Genomic DNA, 21536 nt, shown 5'->3' with positions numbered 1-21536 from the left:
ATTTGCCTAAGTGGATTAAATAATTATCAATAAACATATATGCAACGATATTGTACATAGTATGGCAATTGCATTGGTATACTAGAGGTTAATGAAAACAGAAATAAAAACTGGATAGAATAAAATTATTTGAATTTTAGTTATGTCTAACCCTTACACAACTTCCTGACATTTGAACATAAGAACTGAGAGGCAGATGGAATGATTCTCATTTAAGCAAAGTCCAGAGCAAGGAGAACATGCTGCCCATTATTGCCTTCCGGAATGTTTTTCCAGGCGTAAATGTATGCACTGTAAATTAATAGCATTCTCCCTTACCAAAAGAAATATGGGCTTATTTTTTTCCATGTACCATCTAGCATAAATATAATACTCATTAAAGGATGAATAATAATGAAGCTCCACCGGGTGGTTTAATTTTAGGAAGCATTAATGTTAAAGATGGACCCAAAAGCAGATTCTGTGAGATTTAGAATACAAAGCAATTATTCTTAAAACCTAAAAACAATTGCTGAAATTAATATGATATGAATACACAGAGACCCTGAAAAAAGCAATCCTAGCAACTCCTTATGTTTCATTAAAGCACACAAACTCATGCATATATACACACACAATTTCTCAGTTTGGGCTCTCTGAAAGCTATGTGGTCTCTAATTCTATTCATGATTTGTTTTCCTCCACTTTCTTTTGGGGGGGTTCATACAGTATTTATCTCACACATTTTCCTAACACTAGAACATATAATCTATGGTTAACAGTGCTTCTTATCGATTGTATTTTACTGATGTGAAAGATTATTGAAATCCTACACCAAAGAGTTTACCATCAATTTCCTTTCTTTTGAACTGCTTAGAGGCCCTGATAATTGCTTGGCTTTTGAACTGAAGTGCCCAACACCTTTTAGGAACTCTCTCCACACAAACACCAGCCTTTAAATAAGAGAGGTTAATAGATAGGGTGCACATGCACACACTCCCTGCTCATGTTTCTGAAAAGGAAACCAAATAAGCCCCAAAGAACATGAGCACTAAGTGGCTTAAAAGCAGCAGTTTCACTTAGGAAGTTTTTACTTTGTTTGCTTTGGGTATGTTTTTCAATTGTGCTGGAAGAAATGGTAGCACTGTTACAAATGCAGAGATGATCACAGTTATGCAGAAAACACCTGCAGTTGTCTGGGCAACCAAGAAGAGAACACTGTGGCAGTGAAACCAGAGAGGCCGGTCAGCCAAGACTGCAGTGGGATCGCACTATTGTACTGTGGGAGCTGAGTACAGAGTCACAAGGTGCAGGAGAAGGCCAATGGCCTCATTTGCCAGCATTAGAGTTAAATGATTGATTTGGAAAAATAATGTACAATCTCAGGCACACTGTAGATCATATAATACATGGGAGACCATTTCTCTAAGGAAAGGATAGGCAGTTCCTCCATGCACATGCTTGCAGTTAGGCAAAGAAAGGTTATTAGATAATCACCACCCAGTTAATAGAAGAGCACTGAAATTAACTACAATGTTCTTTCCCCTCAAAATGCTTTTGCTCACAATAAGAATACCTAGACCTAGGGATTTTAAATACATTACTTTTGATTTCATGGATTTTACTTAGGTAGTGAGAGCTAAGTATCTATAACTTGAATTTCTTTTTTACGTTTCCTATTAGTTTCATATAAAGAGTGACCCTAAAGATCACCCATATTCTCTCCAAGGCAGAGCCTGTTATTCACACAATGTCCAGCTTCTCTCAGAAGAACTCCAAGGGTTATTTCCTTTATTTCTTATGTTCTCTCTATTAGCTTCTAGGTGTACCTGGATGTAAGGAAATGCTGTACAGGCCAAATGTTCCTTTCTCTAGATAGCTCATAAGGACCTGGATAAATTTGCATTAGAAATTCAATTAACTTTACATTAAAAGGTCAATTAACTGGGTCATGATAGAGATTGTTTTTAATTACTTTTTCTTTTAGGACTTCTCATTTTGTCCAAGCACAAGTGACACTATCAAGTCATAGTCTCCTTGCCTGTTGGTTGCCTGAAATTCATATGCAAAACACACTGGAAATGACTGTCTTGGTTAACTTAATTAATAGGACACTCTTTGGGCAATTCATCAGGCTTACAGTATCATATAATCTTCCCGGCTTATCATATCAGTAAGCAATAATGGAGTATTTTAGCTTAAATGCTCTCTATAGTATTGTCTATAACAATATCCTTCATTTGTCCTTGTTGGTTTCTGTTTTCTTGGTGAAAGATGATAACAAAGTAAAATGATTTTAAGGATTTGTCCTTATTAGATTATATCACAGTGCATTTTGTGAAAAAATGAACCAATAAAGTTATCAAAAAGTAGTCACTCCATCTTGCTAGAGGGCTCTGGGTTTTCTTTGTGTTAACATAGGCCCAAATTCAACTCATTCATGTGTCACTGGAACCCATGTACTCCGGAGATTACCACTTAGCAGTAAGTAACAATTGTAAGTATAGTATCAGTATTACCAGTGGTAACCATTACCAAGCCAGTGCTCCAATAAAAGAAAACAATATCTAAATAAAAGATATATATATATATATATATATATATATATATAACATATTTAATATTAACATATTAACTCAAACTTTCATATGACTAGTAACTTAAAAATAAAGCAAATACTACTTGGAAATTGGTAAGAGGCAAAGTCATGAGTTAAAGTTTGTTTTATTTTTGCAGAAGGGAACAGCCCTTGCCTTATAGGAAAAACCATATGCTAAACACTTTATAAACATTTTAACTATACTATTCTCACTACAATTCTATGAGATAAAATCCATTATTCTCATTTTACTGATGAGAAAACTGCAGCTTTTGTCTCAGCCTAGAACATACAAATCATTAGGGGCCATTAGAAATGACATCACGTCTATCTGCCTTTCCAGAGTTCACATTTTTGCACTAGCTCCAAGAATAGTGGGACCATATTTAAAAGGTTTCGGGAGTGTTTCAAATGCTTAGAAGGCAGCTTTGAAACTCAACCAGAAAAAGGGAGTGGTTTAGGCTAATGCAACTTGAAAAGTAGGGTCACAACAGTGTAAATGAACTACACCACCAAGCACTTATTCCTCCTAGTGAGGCTTTCTGAATGAAGGCAGCTATGCATCCAATAACTCTCCTTCTGTTGAACAATTCTAATTCACTCCTGGATGAACCACAGCTCATATAGCAGTGACCAATGCATGGACCAGGCTTCCAGTGGCACAAACCTAGGAAACTTCATATGAACTTCTTCTTTTCTGTGAAATCATTTTGGATAAAAGTAAACTTCCAAATTATTCTGTTTCCCCATTCGTAAAAAGGATAAGAGAGTCACATCACTTATCCACATTACAGATAGTAATGAAGGTTAATGTCCTAAACTATAAATCTATAGGGGCATTCATCTTAGTTGACATGGCATTGCTAGTTTTAATGTGCTGATCTTTTCCAAAAACAAAATAGCTTTTCTAAAGAATAAAAAAGATAGCCATCAAATAGCATGATGTTTACAGTAAAATACAAACTTTTAAAATGTATTATTCATACCTGCACCTCCGCCTATGCTCAGAATCTTAATTTCTGATTTTGCATCTCCAATCCTGAAAAACAAACAAAAAAAATATGTATTTTACGAAAAATGTGCAAGGTGCTTTGTAAAATCTGATTACCAAATCTATTTGAAGAAAATAGACTAAAAATACAATAAACAGAAACTAGGTTAACATGAAAGGTCTCAATTATTTCAGTGGTTCTAGTGCCCTCTTTAGAGTGTCTTTGTAAACTTACAGATTCCATTCATCAACAGTCTTGACCTGGGAGACTTTAAACACAGCTCTAGGAACATTGTAAAGGTATGACATACCATTTGCTTGAAGATTGTTTGGAGAACAAGAAAAAATAAATGAGGACTTTTGAGTCCAGTGACGTGACCTTCAGAGTACATAGGGAAAAGGACAGAAGGTTCACCCTATGTCTGTGGTATCTGTTGTCTTCCTGTCCTTCCCACCTTCATTTTGTTTTGTTTTGCTTTTGGTACCAAGGATTTAACTACTGAGCCGCATCCCAGTTCATTTTATTTTTTATTTTGAGACAGGGTCTTGCTCTGTTGCTTAGGACCTTGCTAAGTTGCTGAGGCTGGTTATGAACTTGGAATCTTCCTTCTTCAGCCTCCCGAGCGGCTGGGATTACAGGTGTGCACTAATATGCCCAGCTTCCCACCTTTCTTTCAATAAACAATGTCTATTATGTATTTCTTATGTGTGTAGCCTTAGATTCTGAGGTTCAAAAATGAGTAAGATACTACTTGGCTCTCAGTTTGAAATGTGAGACAACAAAGCCCTGAAACAGAGAAGAACTAGAAACAGAGAAGAATAGATGAACTGGCAAGTAATTAGTAGCACCTGCTTGTAGATGGATAGAAAGGGGTCAGGAAAAAAAAATATAAGTGTATAATGACTGTCATGTTTCTGTGGGTAAAGGGCTGCAGAGAATATAGTTTGACACAGCAAGTTTACCTTTTGTCAGTTCTTTTATTCAGAAATCTGAATTCAGAAGATACTTGGACATGCAAAATTAACTGTGTAGGAGAGGGTCAGGCACCAATGACGTATTCTGGAAAATAGTCATCATAAGGTAATGGCCAAGCAGGAGAGTGCACTCCACCACCCCAAAATGTTGCCAATCGAGAAGAGCAGAGGGATGATGATGATGTAGCACCCAACTTTTAAAAGTCACTGAATTATAAGGAAGACACAAAGGAGATAGGGAAAGAGAGTGACAGAGCTCAGAGGTGCAAGGGGAATGAGACAGAGACAGCCACCAGCAGTGTCAAAGAAATAACAAAGGAGAACACGAACATTGGATTTGGCAATATGAATGGGTTTGATAACAACAGGCTTAAAAGAAAGTTAAGGCCAAACGTCAGATTAAAGAGTGAGAAGAGAAGAGGTGACAAGTAGAAGGAAAACATATTTGTGTTTGTGTAACAGTGGGCCATTTTATGATCTGAACATAGCCCTTGCTGCTCTGCCACTGGGACTTATTTTTTTAAATGGACATGTTTCTTTTCCTCTGTCCATGCTCCTCCCTAATCTCTACCCCTCCCTAATCTCAGGGAAACTATTACCTTTCCTTCCCTTCCTCAATAAATTTATCTGTCCCTGAGTACATACCCGCTATAGGAACAAAGTAATCCAGGTGTTGAGGAAGGTGCCAGAAGATCTCAGAAATGACTATCTTCCAAATTAACAAGTGAATTACAATTCCAACAGAGAACATGCAGAAGGTAGCCTCTGAATCAAGGCTTTAGAAGACCCCTGTTCCAGGCTGGGGCCATAGCTCATGGCAGAGGGCTTGCCTAGCATGTGTGAGGAACTGGGTTTGATCCTTAGCACCACATAAGAATAAACAAATAAAATAAAGGCATTCTGTACAAAAAATAAGTGTTGGAGAGGGTGTGGGGGGAAAGGCACATTGCTGATGGGACTGCAAATTGGTTTAGCCGATATGGAAAGCAGTATGGAGATTCCTTGGAAAATTTGGAATGGAACCACCATTTGACCCAGCTATCCCTCTCCTGGGTCTATACCCAAAGGACTTAAAAACAGCATACTACAGAGACACCGCCACATCAATGTTTATAGCAGCACAATTCATAATAGCTAAATTGTGGAACCAACCTAGATGCCCTTCAGCAGCTGAATGGATTAAAAAATGTGATATATATATACAATGGAATATTACTCAGCAATAAAAGAGAATAAAATTATGGCATTTGCAGGTAAATGGGTGGAGTTGGAGAAGATAATACTAAGTGAAGTTAGCTAATCCCAAAAAAACCAAATGCTGAATGTTTTCTCTGATTTAAGGAGGCTGATTCATAGTGGGGTAGGGATGGGGAGCATGGGAGGAACAGATGAACTCTAGATAGGGTAAAGGGGTGGGAGGGGAAGGGAGGGAGGAAGGGGCTAGACAATGATGGTGGAATGAGATGGACATCATTATCCAAAGTACATGTATGAAGACCTGAATGGTGTGAAGATATTTTGTATACAACCAGAGATATAAAAAATTGTGCTCCATTTGTGTAATATGAATTGCAACGCATTCCACTGTGATATATAACAAGTTAGAATAAAAAATTAAAAATAAGTAAATAAAGCCATCTGTCCATCTACAACTACAAAATAATAAATAAAATAAAATAAAATAAAAGCTCCCTGTTCCGGCTGAGGGGCAGAATCACAGGCTCTGGGACAGTAGTCCCCAGTGTTTCTCCTTTGCTAGCAAAGTAATACACCTTCTTTTTCATTTTTCTCAAAACCATGTCCTCACTATTGGATTGGAACCAGGGACAAGGTCTGAGCTTTCCACAACATTTGGACTGTTGGTTGATAAACACCTTTAATACAGCTCAAGGGAAGGAGTCTGCATGGAGCAACAGAATGGGACAGGTAGACCCTGGTTCTGGAAGAAGCAAGGAAGGCTAGAAGGCTAGAGAAAAAAGACTGTTCCAATCAACTTCCACGTTATAATCATGAGGCTTAGTATACTCATCTTCATCTTTCTATATCTTGTGCTCCTTTTTAAAAATGCTTATATATGTGGATAGCACAGGGGGACTATGGAGCAGAGCATCCAGGCTGAAATCCCAGCTTACTGATATGTTACCTTGAGCAACTTATTTGACCTCTCTGTTAAACAAGGTAATAATATCACCTACCTACCTCACAAGGTTGTTAATAATTGTATCTAAGTCATACAGGAGTTGTATTAAATTATTTAATTCATCTAAATCTCTTAGAAATATATTTCTATATTTCTGTGGCAAGCACTCAACATTTGCTAACAATTATTGTGATTCTGGACATAGCTAAGTGATTTACATGAATTAACTTTTGGAACCCTCACAACTTACTCCTCTCTGAGTAAGATACTATTATTGTCCCATTAAATATATTAAAATGGTAACAAATAATTACTGAATACTTGGTATTATTGAGGCAAACAAACATATGCTTTATATGTAACAACAATAACAAACTTGACTACTGACAATTATATACTATAATCAACCCTTGAACCCTACTCCACCCTCCAACCCCAGAAAAGAAATTGGAGATTTACTCTTTGGGGAAACAAGCAATCTGAGTAGTAAACTTCTATGTACCTGAGGATCTCCCAGAAAAGAACTGGGAGATCCACTCAATAAACCATACCCATACATAGACAAATAGGGTACTAACCACTTTTTAGTACCTTATTATTATTGATCATATATACATATAAAATGAAGACTTCTTGGGTAGCTGGGTATCTCCCCAAACATGAAAAACAGAAAATAAATTTATGATACAAATCATTTTCAGTAGAGTATTATACCCAATCAAACTATCTATAAAGGATAAACAGAGAGTAAAGGCATTTTTAAACATAAAAATTTCAAAAAGCTTACCACCACTCATTCACCTTTAAAATTCTTACAACTTTAGCTCAGGTTAAAAAAAAAGGCAGGGGGGACTAAAGATATCCAGAAAGAAAGGCCTGAAATCCACCAATCCATCATCAGGAAATCAATCAAATACTGAAGAGAAAAAAATTTCTAGAATGTTAAACACATTCCCTCATCAATAGCTATATAGCCAGCCAAAAGTAAATCTTCCCAGACTGCAGAAAAGAACAGAAGGCTCCAGAAAAGATGTTTCCATGGGAAAACTAAACACATTATTTTTAGCAATTGCTGCTTGGGCATCATTGTAGTAATAGAAACATAAAAAACCAAAATCCAGACAATCATTGTCAATTATAGGCAAGACCCAAAGTTACACATGAAAAATAAATGTAATGAGTATAAATATTGTTCAATTATGAATAATATGTAAACAGAAAAAAATGGTATAGACACTATACCATTTGGTTAATTATTTAACCAAACAATTGGACATAATAGATGGGGAAAACGTATGTTTAGTTAGTTATTTTAGTAGAACAAACTTAAGAAATAAAAGAATTATATGTATTTTAGATTATGAAAAAATTCCATAAGCAACAAAATATTTTGAGGTTTGGAAGTGATTGCTTTTGGAGAGTGGGAAGGATAGAAGACTACGATTTGTTGTTGTTGCTATAAGCTTTTTAGAACCATCTGACTTTTTAAAATATGAACATGTCTTGTTCTAATAAAAATGTTAAATTCAATAGGCTGAGTCCACACCCAATTAACAGCCAATCAGTGAACCCTACCCTTACATACACAGTGAAGTTCTGAACCACTTTTTAGTGCCTCATAACTTATAAACAACCTCAAGCAAAATCTTTAAAGGTCCTTCAACTAAAGTCAAATTTCAAACATTACTTTTAGGAAAAATTTACTTTCTTAATGAAGGATATTTTTACTCAGGCATTCCTAACTCTATATTGCCATTATAATGCAAATTTAGTTATAACTTTGAAAATTCATCAGCCTTTCAAAAAATTAACTTTCAACATTCCAGTTAGATCTGGATATTCTTTGAAGACAGGGGAGGGGAAGGGGCATCCATCATTGATTATTGATTATGTTATATTGATCCAAGCTACCTCTTCAGAAAAAGTTGTGTGGCTTTAGAAAGCCAAGGATATGGATAAGCTAAAGAAAAGAATGTGTTCTTATAGGACTGGAAAAGAATGCAGAAATTAAATCATTATCTTTAATTTTAGAAATGAGCAAAAAGACCTAAAGAAATAATGTACAATTAGTTCCTAAATAAGAATTTATCTGTCTTTGCTATCTACTTTGATTTTTATATCACTACTCCACTAGATATTAATTTTAATACATTATGTAATACTGTTGTTTTTTAGAAGCAGCATTTAAAAAGTAAACTCTGTAATGAAAATTGAATAAAAATTTCCAATAAAATGGAAATAGTAGAATTCTACATACATCCAACAATCTCTGCTCTGATCAGACCCTGATACTGCTGTGGTGAGAGAATGTCAGGCCTGTAATAGAGAAATTAGCAAACAATAAAATATCACATTCCTTTGCTGTCTGCAAATTGGATCCACAGTCATTTCTTCCCAGTTTTCCATCATTATTTCCTGAAGCAGAGGGAGTTGTAGCAATTCATCCCCAGATAGGTGATTTGATTATCTTTAGCATGTGGAATCTGTTACTCTCATAATGCTTATCAGCTCTGGCACAAATTGAACACATTAATCACACACCAAAAAAAAAAAAAAAAAAGGAGGGGGGAGTCTGGGAGAAAGAAAACTAGTCAGTTCAGTTTCACTGATAATGAGAAAATGCTCTTTTTCAAGGACCACATAGCTAATACTAAGTTGAAAGGAAAAGACAATATTTTGAAGAGTGATAACTATAAGGGACAAAGGAAAACGAATTTAAATGCATATTATTATGAGAACTGAGAGGTACCCACTCAATTCTCAGGAGTCAATGGCATTTTGCAATTATTTGTATTTGATTCTAATGAAAAGAATACTGTATTCCACTTGGGACTTTTTTGAAATGTAAAAATTTGGAGGAGGGCTGAAAAATCTGACTACAAAGATTTGTATCTTATGTTTTCCCATGAACATAGATTTTGTGCCTTCAAAGAGTTAACACTTATCTCTGTGCAGCTGGAAATACAGCACAAATCTGAGCCTTTGAGTGTTTAAAGCAAAGAGAACGTCTAACCAAAGCACTGCAGGAGACAGGCAGGAGAGGGCATGAGGAGAGGCAGAGGGGGAGCTGCTAGGAGCTGCTATCAGCAACTCCCCTTATCCCCGCGCCCAGCCTGCGGGGCTGGGCTCAGCCCATCTATCACTGGCGCACAGTGATCGGACGCTTGTCCCTTTGACAAAAAACGTGCCTTTTTGTTACCTTGCTATTATGCCTGGCAGCTTCTTGTCCATGAATTCCTGCATGCACTGGTGTTCCGTGGAATTGTCGAGAAACCTCCGAAAAGATTCAACATATCTGCTGTGGTCAGAGAACAAGCTCCTCATGGAAGATGCCATATTGGGTTTTCTAAGGAAGATAGGGAGGGAAGCAAGGTTTAACTTCCTCTCCTTCTCTTCCCAGTTCCCTTTTTCTCTCCCCACCCCCAATGTTTTCTTTCAAAAAAAAAAAAAAAAAAAAAAAAGCTAAGCACATTCATTAAGTCAGCATTTGTTCTGTACTTTGTGCCAATACTTTAACCCCTACAGGGTTGCACTTTTTTTTTTTTCATAAGCAATAGAGGAAGTAAAGCAAGGCACTTTGGGCAACAGCTAAAACATATTTTAAAACTCCTGAAGTCCAGAAACCCACAAAAGCAGATTGCATTCAAATCACTTCCTGTTTTGTCAGCAGCAGCCCCAGGTTCCAAATGGGAAAGTGGCTGTTTAAGACAACAAAACAGGCGGATAAACAGGACAGCTACAAGGCTGGACACCACTTTTAGAAATCTGGGGCTGCTGAAACCTTTGACAAAAGTCCACCTGCTGCATTGATTTCAGTGTAACTCTGCAAGTCTCTTAACTCAAGGAGGACAATGAGAATTATTAACTAGAAGGTAGCGTGAAGCCTTCCATCTTTCCCTCAAAAATCATCTGTTCTGGTAATTTCTGAGCCTCTTGCAACTTTGAAGGCTTTTATCCTTGCATTATGGTTGTTTACTATATTGGCCTTTAACTTCCAGGCTCAGTGTGACTGCAAGCTCAAAGTGATCTGAACTTAGTCACACCTACTTTCTTTTGGTTGCTCAATCAGCTTTCCATTTTTTCCCCCTTTTATAAAATTGGTGCACTATAGTTGTACATAACGGTGGCATTCATTGTTACATATTCATATCTGCATGCAATATAGCAACATAATGTACTATATTATATATATAAAATTTCCCCAGTATTTCTTTTTCTTGCCCTCATCACTCCCCTTCTTTTCTTCCCTCTACTCTATTGATGCCTCTTTGATTTTCATGAGATTAGTTAAATTAATTTACACAATCAATCAATTGAATTAATATGATCCCCCTAATTAAATTAAAATTCATTTAATTTTTTTGAAAGATTAAAAAATATGCTTATGTAATTCCACTATTGAGCTTTTCTCTACTGTCAGATGGACTCCATCCTTTTCATTTTGGGGTAGCTTCACATGTTACTCGGAGTGCTAATGATTCCACTTATGGAGCTCTTCATCTGTGCCAGGAACGGTGTGTGATTCTTTTCAAACTTAGCACGAGATTTATTCTTTTCTGTGCCTCCATGAGCTTCCCCACAGTACAGATAAGAAGACTGGATTTTTAAGAAGTTGAGTGATTGTGTTCAAGGATGCCTATCTAAGAAGTGTCAGGGTTGATGTATAATTCTAGACTGGTTAGTCCTAGGACGAGTACTTTCACAAAAATCTTTATATTTAGCCAGAATCTGCCTGTATGTAACTTCTAGATAGAACTCTTATTTTTGGTTGCTTAAGGAAACACACTGGATTCAATTCCTTTCCCATATGACATTCATTGAAAATTTTTTGCAATTGATTTTTACCACAACCTCGTACCCAGGTGTCTCTCCCAGGGTTTATAATTCTTGCTTTTAGGAAGGTATATCTTTATATAATTCGTTACTTCAGTTTCCTTCTTTGAAAAATTATAGTTTGTCTGGGTTCCTTTAAAAAAAAAAAAGTGTGGAGGGGGCGGCATTTGTAAATAAACACAACAAGGCAAAGGCTGCCTAACCAATAGAGGCTACTACTATCTGGGCTTAGTCTGTTGTGTCCCCATGTTCTGCCCAATCCAATTTCTTTAAGACTTTATTAGATGCTTTGCAGAAAATGGGCTATGTAGTCAAATAATTTAGAAAGCATTATATCAAGTATTTTCCTCTGGGTATTTGTAACATGCATTAGTATATTGAAAGTTCATGTCACCTTTGTCACACGCCCTTGAGCAGATATACTATGTGTCTGTGACATTTTCTGATTTGTATTAGAGCTGCTCAAAAAATAAATAAATAAATAAAGAAAGTCTTGTTTTCAGCATGACTTGCATTGGATTAGGCTCCAGTTTCAGTAATCGCAATTTTCTTCAAAATGTTTTCACATAGGATATCTGTTTTATAATCTATAAACCATCTGGAATTTTTGTGGGGCTTAAAACTTCTATCTGACTGTTTGGAATTACCAAATCTTGAGAATCCTCCTTTCCCTCCTTTTTGAAAATTGGAGCAATAAGCTAACATATCTAGCATTTGCAACAACTTCTCAAAGGTTACTGGCAGTAGTATCACTTTTGTTTTTTCAATTTTTACCAGCACACTGGGATGTAAGTCTTCTTAATGCTAAAATATTGTCTAATTTAAAAGTCTTTTTTATTTTATTACCTATTTGGAGTTTCCATCCTCTGTATTATATATGTATTACACTGTCATGCATTATCTCATTTAATACTCCTAAACCTCTTGGGTTAGAACTACTACTCAAATGAGACTCAGGGCAGATAAGTTGCACAAAATCCCTGACTCTAAGAGCAACATATGGATTCGAATTCATGTTTGAGTATAAGGCCCACTTCTCTGAATCCTTCCAATATGAAGATTATTTTCCCTGTTAAATAAGGAGGAACAAGAGGAGTGGAGTAATTCTTTATTCTTCCTATCACCTATTAATAGGATAACATCTGTGCTAGATCAGAACAAACAAAAAAAACAAAGGCTTCCCCTTATTTATTCCAGCTCTGGGTGTGCTAAACCAAAAAATAAATAAATGAACAAAAGAGAAGGAAAAAAAACAATAACGAAATCTTCAGGACTCATTTTATTGTACACAGTATCATCCAGATAGCTCCATTTACCTTTAGTCTTCTGAACACTGTTTTTTTTTTAGTCTGGATATTTATACTTAGTTTAATGCTCATGTTCTAAATAGTATGACATCCATCTGTCTACCTTTTATATATTTCTTCACCTATCTATTCATCAACCTATCTTCTATCCATCTGCCTGTATAGAAGAAAATAGCAAAATTATTTCATTATCTTAATGAAATAATTTTAAAAACTCAAATTTTTTTTTTCTTCACAAGAATGGAGGAGGGAGGTTTTTTCAACAAATTGTCTGTTTTAGTTACTCTGGTGTTTTATTTGAAATTTAATAGGTACATTGACCCAAATTTGGTCTCAAAGCGAGATTTGCAATCATAGTACCTACTATTTTAGAACTGAAACATCACAGGGTACCTAACTAATATGTAAAATTCTTATTTTTGTGTGTATCAGTCAAAATTAAAGTTTAAAAACTGTACTAATAATAATTTTAGAGCTGGATTAGACTGGCAATTTCAGGCAAATAGAATGGACTTCAGCAATCTCCCCCTGCCCCCAACATTGGGCTAACTTTCTCATAGTGTGGAAATAAATCAAGAAGCAAGGAGTCTTGGTGTTATACAAGCTTAGTTTCTTATGATGATGTCAGTGACATAACTGCTATACTTCCTTTGTTTCCATATATAAAAAATTTGAAAAGAAGGTAGGCTAAACAATCTTTGAGATTCTTTGAAGTTCACTATAACCAAAGACTACCCAGTAAATTGTAAAAATATTAACCTAAAGGTAAGTTTCTGGGTAAGTGACCCCTTGGTTTTATTTAAAATGTTATTAGCCAAGTTTTACCAATGTGAATTGATGAAGGTCATGCAGTTGGTAATAATGCCATGCATCTTGTTATTTTTAATGACATAGTTGTTTCAATTTCACTTTATTAATGTAGAATATATAATAGCTTTGTTTCAAGTAACTCAAAATGGAACTAAAATAAAGCTCCCAAATACCCAATCAGGGACATATCAAACCAAATGACTCAGAGGAAATAATTGAGGGATAATTAGTTGAGAAAAAAAAGAGTAACAAAAGATGAACAAATGGTGTTAAAGCTATATAAGAGTAAGTAGTGGGGCTGGGGCTGGGGCTTTAGCTCAGAGGTAGAGCACTTGCCTCGCAGGTGTGAGACCCTGGGTTCGATCCTCAGCACCACATAAAAATAAATAAATAAAGATATTGTGTCCATCTACAATTAAAACACACACACACACACACACACACACACACACACAGAGTAAGTAGTGGCATTCTAAAGGCCAAAAGCTATCTGAAATGTTTAAGAAAGGAAACAAGGAAGGAACAAGTATGGAGACAAGAAATAGTCTGAGAACTAAGTGCTATTTAATAAGTGAAAACTCTATAATTTCACCTGGAAAGGTCTATATTCCCTTCCAGATTAGAAAGTATTCAGATCCTGAATGTTGTTATAAGTGGAAAACTATCAAAGCAAAACAACATTAATAACAACAACAACAACAAGCTAAGCCTATGAGTCCATGTTACAAACTATGCAAACTTCTCACCCTAAGACTGCCGTAAGAAGTAGGTCTAGTGGTATATTGGGGATCTGTTGCAGGGAAAGGGCTCTGAGAGGAATTTTTATAGACAGGTATTGTAAGCAAACCTCTGTGTTACTTGGTGAAAAGGATGTGCTCAAGTACATGCGGGGTGAGAACTCTTTTCTACTGGGGAGGCTCTGCCTGTGCATAACCCAAGACTAGAAAGGATACACATATCCATAGAACCCAGAGAGAACTCTGTTTTAAAAGATAAAAGCATAGATTAAGTAGAATTAAGACACAAGTCTCAAGTATACACATTGAGGAAGTTTGATATATGAATATACCCATATAAACACCACTCAGATAAAAATGGAGACAAGTATTTCCAGTTTTATAGAAGATTAACTCTTGCTTTCAAAATATAGTAACTGCCTCCACTTACAGATAACCAGAATTTTGACTTTTATTTCTACAGATTAATTTTGTCTGTTCTCGAATTTCATGTAAAAGGAACATATGGAATGTATTGTTTTGAAATTTACCTTTTTTTTGGTATATCAGCAGTTTTCTCATTTTTTAAACAATCTACATTATTGCATTATATAAATATTTCACAATTTTTAAAAACATTTTTCACTTAATGAACATTTGAGCTAAGAAATTTGCTCTTGTAAATAAAGCTAGTAGAAATATTCTTGCATATATTTTTCAATAGAAGATCATGGTGAAAATACTTATGCAATGGAAATTTTATGGATCAGAACTTTTTTTTCCCTCTACCCAAAGAACACCTTGTTCAACAATCAGCAGCACAACACTGTTATTAACCCTGTGAGTATTTGCAAAGCAGCTATAATGAACTTAAATTACTGAATTGTGGTATTACAGTAGAGGCTTCTTTACTCCAATCTCTAGCATGAGCTTTCTAAGGACTATGACTAATCATTATATATGGTGAACATTAGAAGAAGAAGCAATATCTCCCAGTATCTCTTAGTTAATCACCCTTCTGATGACCTAGGGACTGATCTAAGCATAGCTCCTAAGTCTAACAGATACCAAGATGACATTTTGCCGGTTATTTATGCTACTTGAGCTTTATTTTCTTATATGTGAAATAGAGATAATAATACTTACCTCGATATGTAATGAGAACTAAATAAAATTATAAGTAGTAGTGATCTGCATAGTGCCTAGCACATAGTAAACTCTGGTATAAGACAGATTTCTCTAATCTTTGGGTTCTTTCAATTATAAGATGAAGACAATGATATCAATCAGGTTCCAATCCAAATGATAGAATCTATGTCAGCTGATCCATAGGGGATTTTTAGCACTGAGAACCCACTATTATAAAAGTGTTGAAAGAGTTGAAAGTACAAACTGGGGTGGTGAAGCAACCCGCCAGGATGGGATGTTCCTACTGCCTGTAGGGTTTGAGGTACAGAAACAAAACATGGTGTTACCAAAGCTCCAGAGCCTGAGCTGCCTACGAGGAGCTAGAACAATGGAGGGACACAACCTCTCTTAGAAATGCTACTGAAACAGAAGGAAATGGGCAGAAGTACTGAGCATTCCCCCTCTTCCCACCCTATTATGTCTACAAGTTTTTCCATGACTAAAACCAATTGAAAACCAGTTGGCAAGAAAGCTTGGATGATGTAATTTGTAGGATAAAACCCCTGAAAGTACTGAACAGTGAAGGGGAAGGACAAGATATGGATGCAGTAGTAAATAGGCAATGACCAACACAAGTACCTACTGCATTAATTTGTTGTGAAAGTTTATTTTATAAAGAAAAACATAAAGCAAAATATTTGGAACATAGTGTTAATTAAATGCTAGATAATCACAATAAGATAGTGTAAATAAAAATAGCTATTATGACAGCTATAAGTCAAAGGAAAGCTAGTATTCATGAAAACTTAAAGGCTGAGAGGGTGGACTATGGCCATCACCTCTCTGGGACTATTGGAGGATTGATAATTGTTGCATCTATGTTCATCTGGGATATTGGTCTGAAGTTTTCTTTCCATCATTCACAATAGCCTCAAAAAAATAAAATACCTGGAAATCAATCTAACAAAGGAGGTGAAAGACCTCTACAATGAAAACTACTGAACACTAAAGAAGGAAATTGTAGAAAACTTCAAAAGATAGAAAGATCTCCCATGTTCCTGATGAGGCAGAATTAATATTGTCAAAATGGACATATTACCAAGAGCATTATGAAGATTTAGTGCAATTCCTATTAAAATCCCAATGACATTCTTCATATTAATAGAAAAGTAATCATAAAATTTATTTGGAAAAATAAGAGACCCAGAATAGCCAAAGCAATCCTTAGCAAGAAAAGTGAAGCAGGAGGCATCACAATACCAGATCTTAAATTATATATACTACAGAGATATCATGACAAAAATGGCATGGTATTGGCACCAAAATAGACATGTAGACCAATGGCACAGAATAGAAGACACAGAGACAAACCGACACAAATACAGTTATCTCATACTAGACAAAGGTGCCAAAAACAATCACTGGAGAAAAGACAGCTTACTCAACAATGGTCAATGGTGCTGACAAAACTGGAAATTCTTATGTAGCAAAATGAAATTAAACTTATATCTCTCACCCTTCACAAAAATCAACTCAAAGTGGATCTAAGATTTAGGTACTAGAACAGCAACCCTGTAACTAATGGAGGAAAAAATAATCCCAAATCTTCACCATGTTGGCCTAGGATCTGACTTCCTTAACAAGACCCTAAAGTGCAAGATATAAAATCAAGAATCAATAAATGGTATGAATTCAAATTTAAAAGCTTCTTCTCAGCAAAGGAAATAATTAATAATGTTAGGAGAGAGCCTACAGATTGGGAGAAAAACTTTACCATATGCACCTCTGATAAAGCATTAATCTCTAGGATACATAAAGAACTAAAAAAAACCCACCAAAATAATAATAATAATAATAGCCCAATCAACAAATGGGCTAAGGAACTGAACAGACACTTCACAGAAGAAGAAATACAATCTATCAACAAATATATGAAAAAGTGTCCAACATCTCTAGCAATTAGAGAAATGCAAATCAAAAGTATACTAAGATTTCATCTCACTCTAGTCAAAATGACAATCATCAAGAATACAGGTTACAATAAATGTTTGCAAGGATATGGGGGAAAAGGTACACTCATACATTGCTGGTGGAACTGCAAATTGGTACAGCCACTATGGAAAGAGGTATGGAGATTCCTTAGAAACTTGGAATGGCAGCAACATTCGACCCAGCTATCCCACTCCTCTGTTTATACCCAAAAGACTTAAAAATCAGTATTCTACAGTGACACAGCCACATCAATGTTTACAGCAGCTCAATTCACAATAGCTAAACTATGGAACCAACCTAGGTGCCCTTCAATAGATAAATGGATAAAGAAAATGTAAGATTATATCTATCTATCTATCTATCTATCTATCTATCTATCTATCTATCTATATTTCCCCCCAATGGAATATTACTCAGCTTTAAAGAATGAAATTAAGGCACTTGCAGGTAAATGGATGGAGTTGGAGAATATCATGCTAAGAGAAATAAGCCCATCCCCCAAAACCAAAGGCTGAATGTTTTCCCTAATATGTAGATGCTAATTCATAATAAGTGGAGGGGACACTAGAGAAAAATCAAGTTACCTTTGATTAGGTAGGAAAGTGAAGGGAGGGGAGGGGAGGGAATGTGGGGATAGTAAGGATAGTAGAATGAAACAGACATTATTATTTTATGTATATATGACTGCATAACTAATGTGATTCTACAACATGTACACTCAGAAAAATGAGAAATTATATTGCATCTATGTATGATATATCAAAGTGCAAAAATGCATTCTTCTGTCATGTAGAGCTAATTAAAATACATTTAAAAGTCTTTTTAAAAAGATGCTGTAACAAAACAAAGCTAATGTTATTTAAAAAAAATGAGTTTGTTTTATGAGTAGGGTATTTGGCTGAAACTTACTTCTTGGGAATCTGTCAGGGTTTTGACAACTTGCCTGATGGACCTTCAGAACGCACTCAAATTTTCCCTCACCTCCACCATTTTCCAAGTTGGCAGTGAGCAGGGTCTGTTGGTTCCTTCCTGTCAAGTACTCACAGCAAGTCAGGAATTAAGGGAGCGTGTGAGCCTTGCTTCTGTCTTGCTATCCTGCTTATTCTCCTGTGTGACTTTTAGCAAGTTCTTAACTTAGCTGGGCTTGAGTTTCTTAATGAATAGAGAACTAGCTATCTTGCATTCAGTTCTGAAATCCTAAGATTATTCGAGATTAAATCTGCTAATGAGAGATGTGGCTAATATTTCAGGTTTGAAGGAAGATGCATTTCTGAGGTGTGTGCCTCATTCCCTGATTCTTTAATAACTCTCCTTTCCTATTCTAACTCAAATTCAAAGCTATCTTTTTTTATTTTTAAACATAAATTACGACATCATGATCCACTCACCATTTGGAAAACATAATGGGATCATTGTAATTATCCATATGCTTATAGGCAACAGAAAATAATTAAAATCTGTTATCAATCTGGCTAATTAAAAACAAAAGACATATGTATTCCCTGCTTATTTTTATTATTTCCTATATGGAACTGTGGGAGTTGTTTTCCAGTATAGCTGATGCCTATAGATGAACTAGCTCCATTCTCAGTATTTGGTATAATCAGACATTACGTGTGGGGGTGCCAGTTCATTCAAATAGCCAGAAGCTGACCTTCTATAAACCAAACTGCTGTTATGTTTCGGCATTTGCATTTTATGTCATCGAGTGAAATTTGTAGTCAATAAACATATGGTTAAAGGGAGACACACAAGATACACAAAAGTGCAATTAATGCCTCTCTTTTCTACTTGTGCAAAATAATACTTCCATTGGTATGGTTCTGGCAGCAGCAAAGTGCAGTTTGGGTCAAAGATGATGATGGTATTAGGGATTAATTTGGTAACCTGAAAAAAATTTGCTTCTTGAGAATTCTGAATTGAATGTGGGCTATATTGTCTCCAAAACTCTGGGCCCCTCCCCTCAAAACAAAGAAAAAGAAAAAAGACCACCCTGATTTTTGCCTCCCACAAACACATGCTGTTTTAAAGCCTATTAGTGGTTTGGATGCTATGTGAACGCTGGTTGGAACTTCACAGTATGTGGACTTTTCACCAGTCAGATAAACACTGAAAAGCTCACGTGTTTTTCATAATATTGCTGCTAGAATCAATTTTCTAAGGTTCATTTTTATCACCTTTTTATCTCTAGTCGGGATAAGGAATGAACACATATTGGAATTTAATTTGTTTGGGGAATTCATTTTGTTTAATTTGGATTTAAAATACTAAGTGGAATCCGATATTGAGAGGAGATAGCTCAAACTTCTTAATGGCTATATCCAGAGAGATTTACAGAGTGAAGTGGGGGCAAAAAGAAGATATTGATGATAATCAAGCAAAAAATTTCTGGAAAAAAAAAGAAAACAAAACAAGGAATGAACTAAAATTATATATAAAAAACTCAAATTGGAATTAGAATTCAAAGCAAGATCTCCAGTGAATACAGGGCTCTGCACCTTGACGCTACATGACAGACAGAGGGAAGAATAAATGAGCTCCAGCTTTTGAGAAACTTAATTAAAAGTTATATCAAACCTGGGATTCTCCTGAAAGAATTTGTACTTACTTTAATAAAGGCTGTTTCTCATTGAGAAGCAATTCTAATTTTATAGCAGGGTTGCAATTCTGTGCTGAAAATGGTCTTTCTGTGAGATCCTGTTCATTTTTTACAGACACAATATATCCTCCCCACCCCCAGGACATTCCCTTGGCATCCTGACAAGAGAGCATTTGCCAAAACAATGATGGGAATGCTCTGTAGACAATAGCGTTTCTTTGAACTTTATTACTATGAGCCACAGCACAACTAAAATCCAGACCACAGCCAAAGCTGAGGTAAGCAGGACACCACTTCTACCATCCAGATGGAAAATTTTCATGTTCAATTTTCAAACTGTAACAAGAACAGAGAGCCTGTCAGTGCTGTGCAGAGGTTGGTGAGGGCTGCCGAAGGAACGGTCAATGGGAATTTTTTGGAGTGATGGGGCCATTCTGTGTTCTGAACATAGCGGTGGCATTTGTTAAAACTCCCCAAAGAATGAATTTTACTATAGGTAGATTTTTTTTAAAATGAGTAAGCAAACAACATCAATTTTGAAAGTATGTGTCAGTTTTGCTTTAGGTTAGATGTGTCTCTAAATAGGCTTGACATCTCTGCCTCCCTGTCTCCTTCCCATCTCTTCTCAGTTTCCCCCTTCTCTGGGGTTTGCTATTATTCCCTGATTTCTTTTGAACACACACACACAAAAGCTACCTTGTGAGCCAATACCTCAACTTCATCGTGAGGATGAAAAGAATTCAACAAGTACATGAAAAAAATGCTCACCATCTCTAGCAGTCAGAGAAATGCAAATTAAAACCACCCTAAGATACCATCTCACTCCAGTAAGATTGGCAGCCATTATGAAATCAAATAACAAGTGCTGGCGAGGATGTGGGGAAAAGGGTACACTTGTACATTGCTGGTGGGACTGCAAATTGGTTCAGCCAACAACGTGGAAAGCAGTATGGAGATTCCTGGGAAAGCTGGGAATGGAACCACCATTTGACCCAGCTATTCCCCTTCTCGGACTATTCTCCAAAGACCTTAAAAGAGCTTACTATAGGGATACAGCTACATCGATGTTCATAGCAGTACAATTCACAATAGCTAGACTGTGGAACCAACCTAGATGCCCTTCAATAGATGAATGGATAAAAAAAATGTGGCATTTATATACAATGGAGTATTACTCAATATTAAAAAATGACAAAATCATGGCATTTGCAGGGAAATGGATGGCATTAGAGCAGATTATGCTAAGTGAAACTAGGCAGTCCCTAAAAAACAAATGCCAAATGTCTTCTTTGATATAAGGAGGGCAACTCAGAACAGAGCAGGGAGGAAGAGCATGAGAAGATTACCATTAAACAGGGATGAGAGGTGGGAGGGAAAGGGAGAGAGAAGGGAAATTACATGGAAATGGAAGGAGACACTCATTGTTATACAAAATTACATATAAGAGGAGGTGAGGGGAAAGGGGGA

General features: G+C 36.0%; 1 protein-coding gene across 1 annotated transcript in view; it reads right to left on the bottom strand.

Moving 5' to 3' along the window:
- The window catches only part of Hnmt (histamine N-methyltransferase), a 40501-nt gene extending 30170 nt beyond the window's left edge, over positions 1-10331 (bottom strand). Inside the window, exons 1-3 of the mRNA XM_005315832.5 lie at positions 10313-10331; positions 9884-10030; positions 3565-3617 (exon numbers count right to left, since the gene is read on the bottom strand). Of these exons, the coding sequence (XP_005315889.1) occupies positions 3565-3617; positions 9884-10020 (190 nt within the window). The 5' untranslated portion in view covers positions 10021-10030; positions 10313-10331. The remainder of the gene's footprint in view (positions 1-3564; positions 3618-9883; positions 10031-10312) is intronic.
- Between the last annotated feature and the right edge of the window lie 11205 nt (positions 10332-21536).

Source organism: Ictidomys tridecemlineatus, chromosome 7, assembly GCF_052094955.1.
Source record: "Ictidomys tridecemlineatus isolate mIctTri1 chromosome 7, mIctTri1.hap1, whole genome shotgun sequence".
Lineage (NCBI taxonomy): Eukaryota > Metazoa > Chordata > Mammalia > Rodentia > Sciuridae > Ictidomys > Ictidomys tridecemlineatus.
Note: the sequence above shows the minus strand (reverse complement) of the source record. Positions and strands in the feature narration are given on the sequence as shown.